Below are 10704 nucleotides of genomic sequence, written 5' to 3'. Positions count from 1 at the left end.
TGGACCAGTATTTATTGAATATATATATATATATATATATATATATATATATATATATCAGTCAATGAACCTCAACCAACAAAATTCTTGTTCCCAAAGTACTTATACATTAGTTCAGATTTATTATGATGGTCATGAAAAAAAATTAAGCAAAATAAGGGCTATAAGAAGAGCTGAGGGGAGAGGTAAAGGGAAGAATGTTCTAGAGATAGGAAATTGTTAAGTCAGAAGTATTTAAAGAAATATTTGGTGTGTTCCATAATAGCAAGGAGGCTAGTGTGGTTGGCGGGAAATGAGAATGGGGTGAAGTTTTATTATGTGATCAGAGGGGGTCCTGAGGGAGGGTGGGGGCAGATCATGGGCCATGAAGCCATTGTAAGAATTCTGGATGTTGCTCTAGGATGGGAAACCACTGAAAGTTTTCTTTTCTTTTTCTTTTAAAGATTTTATTTATTTATTTTACAGAGAGGTAGAGAGAGCCAGAGAGCACAAGTAGGGGGAATGGCAGAGGGAGAAGGAGAAACAGGCTACCCGCTGATCAGGGAGCCAGTGGAGGGCTTGATCCCAGGACCCTGGGATCATGACCTGAGCTGAAGTTAGATGCCCAACCTACTGAATCACCCAGGCACCCTGCCACTGATGGTTTTGAGAGCAGGAGAGACCTATATTTTAAAGGACAAAATAGACTGTTGTGTGTCCTGAGGGAGGGGGGAATGGAGGGATAGTAGGTAAGGGAAGTAGCAAGATCAGCTAGGAGGCTGTAGTTGAGAGATGATGGTAGCTTAGACTACAGTCTGAGCTGTGGGGAGAGAGGTGGGAAGCAGTGGATACTTTCAGGGTGTATTTTTGAAGGCAGCATCAACAGAATTTGCTGATGAATTGGATGTAACTTATAAAACAAAGAGAAAGTTCAGAAATAGGGAAGCTCTGTGAGGATAGGGATTTCTCTCTCTTTCTAAGATTTTTATTTATTTTTTTGAGATAGAGAGAGAGATAGGACATGAGTGGGGTGGAGGAGGAGAAGGAGAAGCAGACTCCCTGCTAAACAGGGAGCTCCACTCGGGCTCCATACCAGGACTCCAGGATCATGACTGGAGCCAAAGACAGATGCTTAACTAAGCCACCCAGGTGCCCTAGATTTTTTTCTTTTATTCCATATCATACCCCAATCAATTAGACAGTGCCTAGTACTCAACATTCTTTGGATTAAAGAAAAGGCAATTCTGATTTGTATTATACCCTTAATTTCTTAAATTCAATAAATAGTACATAGCAGTTATAACATTTGCAGATAAATGAAGTACCACAGCAATCATAGTTTCAGCAGTTAAACAGTGAAAAATTTTCCAATTCTTTCACAGAGTTAGAAGTTGACATTGCTGCATTCCTAGCCACCAGCTGCCAATGACCAGGACTAAAAAACAACTTTGATACTTTCTATAACAGAAGGGAACTTTGTTATAAAATATTCGTTAAAAACCAAGCAAAACCCAACAGGATATATACCTGAGTATATATACACAAGTAGTCTGTTGGAGAAAAGTATAGAGACCTAGAAAACGGGAATTCTGTCATCTATTCTCACCAAATCATCACAAAACACAATCAGGAAATGAAAATATTAAAATATGGAGATTTAATGAGGTAAAATAAATTATGCAGACATTTAAGGCAATCTATGAAATGTTCTATTTTGGTCATATTCTAATATTAGAAAGCAAATTTTATGCATTATATGCATAAAATATTGTACCATGTGAGAGGTATAGGTGGCTATATAATTGATAATAACCCCAGGACATGCTAAATATGTAATCTTCCAATACATGTTTTTGAGTTTTAGGGTACAGGGCCTGTTGATATCCTTGAGTGCTGCATAGAAAGGACACCCAAGAACACACCCACTTTTTACTCAATAGTAATTTCTGGAGGCTGGAAACCAATACCCGCCATTGCCAATTTTCAAGAATGTTATTATTTAATATTCCTCAAGAAGGATAAAGGGATTTTCAGTTATAGACATATGTATGGATCTTGACTTGATCCTGTCCTCTGGGGTCTTACTGCACTGATTTCTTTTGGCTGCTTGAATTGTGCTGGACTCTGGTGGGGCTACCTTCAGCCCTTTGTAGGCTGGACACTTTTGCCACAAAAAGTGACAGCTCAAGGATATGTCACACATATAACGACAGCTCCTATATAGAATGGGTCTAGGAGCAGCAACAGTTATCAGTTGCTAAGAGGGGTAGAGGTGGGGGAAATTTTGTAGAAGCTGAGTTTGCATGGCAGACATAGGGTTTTTTTTTTAAATGGTTATTTGGGGTGAAGATTATAGGGGAACCCAATGTTCCCTCCGGCTAGCCACAGCACTGCCACAGTTCCCATTGCCTTTGACTGGGCATTAATGCAGCGCCTACTCGTTCTGATAGCTCCTCCTCCTTTCACCTCTCTCCCCAGTTTCCCAGGGCATGAGAAATGGCGTGGAGCTCCTGGGTACCCGTGTACATTCTAGGCCAGGGCGAACCAAAAGACAGAACATTCTTGTTACACTGTAGCGTAGTCTGGGTTAGCCTTTGCGAACTCTCCAGGATAGTGCGAACTTTTCTCTTCTTGGGTGCATGTGGGCACCGTGCATCCGAGTTTTGGCTGGTATGTCAACAGGGTCAGTCCCAGTAGCGTACTTTGCGGACTCTTTGAGGCAAGTCCAAGGCTGCAGTGGATGGGCGTAGAATGCCGCACCCAGTTCCGTCTTAGGGCAACTCCCACTACCCCCAGCCAACATTTCCCTTTAATGCGCGTGCCCGTCAAGGTCCCCGCGTCCCTTCCCCTCAGGTCGTCTCGTCAGCCTCTGTTTCCCTCTCCTCTCCTGTGTCCCTGCCTTCGCTTCTCCATGGCACTGCCCTCGCCCACCCCCGCCACTGCTCACTTGCGGGACTCGGCTGTCACTTTACTTTTCCGCGCCGCCTCCCCGCCCCCTCGCCAGGCCGGCCGGGCAGCCCGGCTGTGCGCGCGCCCGCCCCCGCCCCCTCGCGGCCGCGCGCGGGGAGGAGGCGGGGCCGAGCGGCCTTGGGGTGCCGGGAGGCGCGCGGCGCGGCACGGCCGACGTGGGGCTCGCGCTCTCGCGGTCTCTCCCGGGCGGGCACGCGGGGACGCGCACTCGCGGGCGCGCGCGCGGACGGCCGGGCGGCGGCAGCGTCTCACGGAGGTGGTGGCTTCACTTTCCAGGACTCAGGGGCGGCCACAGCAGCCGCCGCGGGCAAGAGCCTCGGGAGCCGGAGCTGGAACGGCCGCGGGCGGCGGCGGAGGCGCTGAGGGTGAGTCCGGGCGGGCGCGAGCGCGGCGGGTACAGGCGTGGCCGGGCGGCCGGGTGCGTGGTGCGCGGGTCCGGCTTTCGGTGACTAGACCGTCTGCGGGGACACCCCGTCCTCGAGGCCTCCCAGCACCCCCGCCCCCGAAGCCCTCTCTCCCCGCGCTTGGGCTGGAGCCCACGACCTGCGCGGACGCCCCTCCCTCAGGTATTCGCCCGGGCCTCGCCGGGGCCCCCCCCCCCCCCCGCCCCTCGTTCCCCGCCCCCGGCGTCCTCCCTCTGGCGGGCTTCCCCCCCAACCTCGCCTCCACGTCGCAGGTCTCTGCTTACACCGCTTGCGCCCTAGTTCTCTCCCCTGTTCCCCGGCGTGCCCCATTCCCTGCGCCCCCTCCCGCCCCCTTGCCCCGGTTTCTCGCCTTTTCCCCCCCCCCCCCTCTCCCCCCCCCCCCCCCCCCCCCCCCTCCCCCCCCCCCCCCCCCGCCTCGTCCCACCCTGCCCATCTTCTACCCCCTTCCGTTCTCAGTTCCCCATCCTTCGCCACCCTCCCAGCCCCTTTCCTCTCCCAGCCGCATCCTGGAACTAAGTCTTTGCAAAAGTACTGGATAAATGTCACGGTGGAAAGTGCCCGGCTTGATCTTTTGCTATTTTCCCTAATTGCATAATTGCTGCACATGGTGTCTCTCCCGGTGAGTGCCGGGTCTGGCTCCCCCGCCGCCGCACCCCCGCGGCCCTCCTGGAGAAGACCTTGTGGGGTGTGTTTGTGTATACCCTGGTGTGAAGTGTGTGTTGTATTGGTCTTTTGTGAAGCCTAGCGCTTGTCACAGTTTGGAGCTGAAGCCCATTTTTTTCTGGTCTCTTCTCTGCAGCCCCCCCTGGCCTGGTTTGAAACTGGATTCCCTCGGCCCTCCTCCCTCCACTTCTCCCCCTCTCTTCTCTCATAATGTTTTGATCCTTTTGCCCTTTACCATTTCTAATGAAGATAAAGCGTAGCTTCTTGTGGCTTTTTTACCCCCACGACCAACCAGAAATGTCCAATCCATCTTCCCTTAAGGAAATTAAGGCCGTTTTAGAAAGACATCATCCTGTGCTCGGTGGCTGTTAGACCTATTTGCATGTTTTCAAGATTCATCGTTTTATATTGTGTATTCTTGAGAGTCTACTCAGATATTTGTATTTAAAAGTACAAAAGGAAGTCCTAGGGCTTACCTTGAGATTACCTAGCGCTTTGGGAAGATTTCAAGCTCTTCTTAGTGTTTTTTTTTTTTTTTTTTTAAATCCTCTGTTCTTTAAAAAGTGTGTTCCTGAATATGTGGTAATAATTCAGTCTGGACCTTGGGATTTAAATAATTGTCTCAGCAATTTGGATGCTCTGGCTCTTTAGCGTTTTGTATGTGGGTTGATGCTGATGATGTAGTGTTTTCATATAATGTCATACCCCATTTTATCTCCCCCAGAACATAGCACCTTTTCCTCAAAAATTGTGTTTTATTTTACATTTTAAGAAAGTTTAGAAATTTTAGTAGGAAGACAAATAACAAGATATTACATGACAGAATTAGGCGTTTTCTTGTTGTAAAAGCTCAAATGCACATTGCAGTTTTATACCATAAAATACAGTTATAAGGCTTATCTGGATAGTAATCAAATTTATGAAGTTACCATAGTTGCTTTTACTTATCAGTTATGTTTATAACCGAATCATTTCGTTTTTATGGAACAAGTGAATTTCATTTACTATATTGTTGATTTCCAGGACTGTAATTACCACATAGAGTGCATAGCTAATACAGGCTTAATTTGTGTGTTGAAGAAGGAACAATATCTAAACTCTAAATATAACACATTTTTTGAGGAAAGTCTATTTTATGTTTAGAAGCCAAGTTTTAGTTTGAGTCTATATTTAAAAATGTAGATTTAAATATCTTACTAGCTTTGAAACTATCATTGAAGAAGAGCTCTATGTTTATAACCCTGGAATTTAAATTTATCTTCCTTCTAGATTAGATGATTTGATCAAATTAGCTAATTAGGAATTAATCTTAAAGATAATCTTAAAATGCTGATTTATAATATAGCTTTAAAGAGTTTTGATTCATGACTTTTTATTCATTTATACTTTGAAAAGACAAAACACCAATTTTATATTTATAGTTAATTAAAGTGCTTGTAGACTGCTTTTTCTTCATAAAAATTAGTTGCCACCTGAGTGGTGCAATAATTTTTTTCCTAATACTTTTTTCTGTAATTGGGCATTTAAGACCAAAATCAGTGGAAATTTGCCTTACTCTTGATATTTGAAAAAGACATGAAAACTTTGTTTCTAAAAGTTTCTATAGTGTTTATTAGTGGTCTCTGATGAATTACATTAACATTTGGATGAAATAAAGTGAGGTCAAAAGTAGAAATAAAATTTTTTCTGTATGGTGAAACTATAGAAATTATACGTCTATTTGGGTTTCTCTTTATGGAAAGTAGTGAAACTTAAGAGTATATATCATCATACAGTTTATGTGAAGTTCAGAGATGGACAAGATGTGGTCTTAGAGGTTGGGGTAGTAACAGGAGAGACGAATATGCTGTTTCTTGGCCTGGATACTGGTAACACAAGTGTGTTCAGTACATGACAACTCATTGGCCAACACTCACCATTTGTGTTCTGTTCTATATGTATATTACAATTTAAGAATTTTCCTTAAGGATTTCCTCTAATACTTACCCTCTATTGGCATTCTTTTAGTATCCACATCTTCAGTACTTCTCCACTTATTTCTTGATCTGTCAGTTTTCTAAACTCCATCAGCCAAACACACTGAGACCCAAGCCCATTTATTAATAACCACTTTGTGGAGTTATAATCCATGTACTGCAATACTCACCCTTTCAAAATAGATAGTATACTAAGTGGTCTCAGTATATAGTCACAAGGATGTGCAACCATCACAACTATCTGTTTTTAGAACATTTTCAGCACCTTAAATAGAAACACCATACCTATTAGCACTCACTCCCTATTTGGATATTTTTAATCATTTCTTTTTAAATTTATTGAGTTAGTAATCTCTACACCCAGCATTAGGCTCAAACTCGCAACCCTGAGATCAAGAGTTGCATGCTCTACCAACTGAGTCAGCCAGGTGCCCCATAATAGTACTTTTCAGTAGTCCTCTGGAGAGACTAGTTTTCGTTTTTCTATATTCTGAAGCAATTTTCAAAATTTGGGCTTCAGATTATAGCTCAGATTGAATCATTGAGTAATCCTTCAAGTAATTATATGCTCATTGCAGTATTAGCATACAAATGTACATAAATAAGAATATTAAGAAGAATATATATACTATATATATACCTGTAACTCTATAAATGTATATATATATAAATGTGTATAACTAAAGTAATATATAATTGAAACTGAGGGCATAGTTTATTAAGCTGAGGTTTCAGGTTCAGTAAAAAAGAATTTCATTTCATTTAGATTTCCCTATATTTGTCATGTAATGGATTGCTTCTGGTTTAGGATGTATAAAAGGAGTTCTCACTCATTCCACATTTCTTAAAATAGTGCCAACAGCATTTTGCTATATCCAAGGACCTTTCCCTGAGAATTGGTCTCTTTCTGACTTCCATGCACATCTGCTCTAACTTGCTCTTATATATACATACTTACTAAATTTTAAACTTGTGATATATTTTAATTGAAAGAAGTAAGTTGGAAAAAAAAATCAATGTTAAATCCAAGGGTAAGAATTAAAGTGAAATAAAAATGAAAAAAAAAAAGCAAGAAATATGTTAGGACTGTTAGAGCTAGACATGAAACATACTGATATAAAATTTCAGTATTCTATTAAGTGACTTTAGTGCTCATAAAAGTTGTCACAGCTGTGGAGACTGATGCTCTCCATTTACAGAATAGGTAGAAGAGCAGGCAGATTTCTCTCAGTGTGTTTCAGAGCTGCTTGTGCAGATCTGTTTTATTTGGCATGGGGGATGGGATGTTGGAGTTGAGAGGGGTGATGGTGTGCTTGTGTGACGTCTCATGGAAGGCATTCAGTATTTTCTGTTGACTGTTCACCTCTCTTCCATTCTCTTCCATTGCTTTTTGGTTTGTCTTACCATAAAAACTTCAATCCATTAAAGATTTGTATTATGAAATCACTTTGATTTAGAGCAAGCTATAAGTTAAATCGGGTGATGATGAATTTTCATCATTGTTAACTAGCTATATATATATTTAGACTAATTATAGTAATAAACACCAGTGCTTTATTTGAGGTACTTTCTTTTACAAAGTGGTTATTAGGTGACAGTAACATAGTGAGCACAAGGCTCTTTAGAATCTGGACATTGATTTGTCAGTTTCGTTTTGAATTTGTCAGTACACTCTAAGCTAGTTTGGTCATAAGGGATCTGTTCATAGAAATCAGACTCAGAAATTGATTATGATGGGTTGACAGTTGAGAAGGGATATCCCTTCTCACTTAGAATTTTTTGTGTCTGCTATCCAGGTTGTAGCTGCAGCTATATGTCAAGGTATTAAGAAAGTTGAGTTGATAATCAGAGCTGTGTGGGGAGCATGAACTCAGAGCAAAGGGAATTTGAAAGCCTTTAGGAATATTTTATCCAAGGCTGGGGAGGGGGGTAGGGGAGTCCCTCAGCATCTCAAGACGGTGTCCATTTCTTGTGAAACACAGTTGCTTGGTATATTGCTCGATCAATGCTGACACCATCATGTGGTTCAGTTTTTATTTAGAATCATGTGGGCCTCTGTGTTCTTTTGTGTTCTTCTGTTACCAGAGATAACGGTTGACTAGTTTGGAGGATTTGAATTTAGTAGTTTTCAGAATATTTAGAGTTGTACAACATCACCATTATCTAATTTAAGAACATTTTCATCACCCCAAAAGAATACTTCATACCTATTAGCATTCCTTTACCCATTTTTCCCTCATTCCTAGTCCTGGCAAACACTTACCGACTTCTCTGTCTCTGTGAATTTGCCTATTCTGTACAGTTCATGTAAATGGAAACATATAGTTGTCTTTTGTGACCGGCTTCCTTCACTTAGTGTAATGTTTTTAAAGTTCATCCATGTTGTAGTGTGTATATATTGTGCTTCATTACTTTTTACAACTGAATAATATTCCATTGTGTGGCTATATACTATTTGGTTTATCCATTTATTAGTGGACGTTTGAGTTGTTTCCTCTTTTGGCTTTATGAGTAATTTTTAAAAAAGATTTTATTTATTTATTTGAGAGAGGAAGAGAATGAGAGAGAGCGAGCATGAGAGGGGGAAGGTCAGAGAGAGAAGCAGACCCCCTGCTGAGCAGGGAGCCTGATGCGGGACTTGATCCTGGGACTCCAGGATCATGACCTGAGCCGAAGGCAGTCAGTTGCTCAAGCAACTGAGCCACCCAGGTGCCCAAGCTTTATGAATAATGTTACTGTGAACATTTTGTGTGTATATATTTTGTGGTTTTCATTTTTTTTCCTAGTTACATTTTGAGAGAAAAGTTTTGGCAACTCCCAAAGCTGATTTGTAAGTGGCAACTGTATTCATTGTATATTAGCTTTGCTTCTACTTTGAGGTTTACTTTTTCTCTATTTTAGAGGTAGTCCTCCCATAACTAAATAATTGATTTTTTATTTTCAATCCAGGGTCTAAAATGTCCACTGAGGCACAAAGAGTTGATGACAGCCCAAGCACTAGTGGAGGAAGTTCTGATGGAGACCAACGTGAAAGTGTTCAGCAAGAACCAGAAAGAGAGCAAGTTCAGCCCAAGAAAAAGGAGGGAAAAATATCCAGCAAAACAGCTGCTAAATTGTCAACTAGTGCTAAAAGGTACCTCAATTATTATATGCCTTTTAGAAAAGTTTTAGTCTCAATTTATTGTTTTAAATTCTATCTTTGTGTTGTATTTAGTCATTTTTCTGGGGTGTGGTCCATGAGATTCAGGGATTTTTCTTTCTTATTCAAGATTCTTTTACAGTGTTTTAATTGTAGGCAATATGAACTTTTTAATATTTAAAGTCAGTTAACCAGAATGGCACATCCATAAATATATATATCCATTGTGTGTGTTTATGTATTATTAATTGAGCATATATAGGAAAATGTGTGTAAATGTGTGATAGTTTGATTTACTTGACTATAAATATTTTATTCTTTTCTGTAACAGGACAGTGAGTAGAATTCTATTAAAAAAGTTGTTGAACGATGTGTATTTTCTACTACTCCCTATTAGTAAAGTTAGAAATGCTGAAGTTTGACAAATACATCTTGGTTTTATTGTATTAGGCAGTGGGTCCATCTTGATATGCTTTTTTTTCTCTAGACAATAGATCTGGAAGGTAGATACTTGAATGATTCTCTATTGCCACATCAGTTGCTTATGAGAGACATAAACTTTAATATTGTTTAATTATAGAATATCTCTTGGAAAATAATTTAAGAGTAAACTAGATTGAGTACAGTTTTTCCCTATTTTGTGATTTAATGTTCTTGTTTTGTTCTAATACCTTTTAAAAGATGTCAAATAGGAAGCATAATGAAGGCATTTTGTAAGTTTTAGGCATAGAGGAATGTCTGAGTGTTGAATGATAGTTTTATATTTTATTGGGTTGTCTGGGTTAGGGGGTCCTTTCCTGAAGACCAAAAACCATTACAGTCTAGCAGACCTTTGGCCTAGTCAATTTCCTTCTGGCCTAGTAAATTCTCAGGATCAGGAAGAACCTTCTCAAGCCTCCATGTGGAACATGAGCTTCTAGATAGAGATGTTGGAGTGATCATGAGTGGTCATTCCAAGGGACTGTGGTAGTCATACCTTTCCCAAAAGTGTATTGCTGATCCCTGACTTCTGATGAAGGAGTTGTGTGGAAGGCAGATAGCCTCAAATTTTAAGCCTTTGTAGAATATGCCAGTGTGGGGAAAGGGTTCTGTTTGTTTTTGCTGTCACAGCACAAGTCCAGAGGGCCTTTAGCTGGCTGATATGACCCCTCTGCTGCTTGGCCAAAACACAAAATGACCTGCTGCTGGGAAAGGGGGAGGTGGAGTTAGTATGGATAGGAAAGGTAAGAAGGGAGAAAATACGACATTTAGATGAAAGAAAGGAGGTTGGGGTGGGTGGGTAAGAGATACTCAGATACAGACTGTGCCTGCATATGCACAAGAAAACTATAATTCAGTCCCTCAGCTTCTGATAGTAAGGATTTCCACATGGCATCTTTAGCTTATCAGAAAAGGGAGAGGATGGGCTGGCTAGGTCTGTGGGGAGTGGGGTCTAGATAGTGCTTCTCCTGGCTCCGTGCTCAGTTCTCCCATGATTGCTTGTTAGCAAAGACTCTTTCTTGAAGCCCTGCCTTTCCCCCTGTTGGGAGTACCACCGTAAAATCCTTCAAAA

The 10704-nt window shown here is 41.5% G+C and overlaps 1 protein-coding gene across 1 annotated transcript in view; it reads left to right on the top strand.

The window, feature by feature from the left end:
* The first annotated feature begins 3128 nt into the window (after positions 1-3128).
* The window catches only part of UBE2E2 (ubiquitin conjugating enzyme E2 E2), a 390132-nt gene continuing 382556 nt past the window's right edge, over positions 3129-10704 (top strand). The window contains exons 1-2 of the mRNA XM_059390860.1: positions 3129-3314; positions 8963-9146. Of these exons, the coding sequence (XP_059246843.1) occupies positions 8971-9146 (176 nt within the window). The 5' untranslated portion in view covers positions 3129-3314; positions 8963-8970. The remainder of the gene's footprint in view (positions 3315-8962; positions 9147-10704) is intronic.

The sequence above is a fragment of the Mustela nigripes genome, chromosome 2, assembly GCF_022355385.1.
Source record: "Mustela nigripes isolate SB6536 chromosome 2, MUSNIG.SB6536, whole genome shotgun sequence".
Classification (NCBI taxonomy): Eukaryota; Metazoa; Chordata; class Mammalia; order Carnivora; family Mustelidae; genus Mustela; species Mustela nigripes.
Note: the sequence above shows the minus strand (reverse complement) of the source record. Positions and strands in the feature narration are given on the sequence as shown.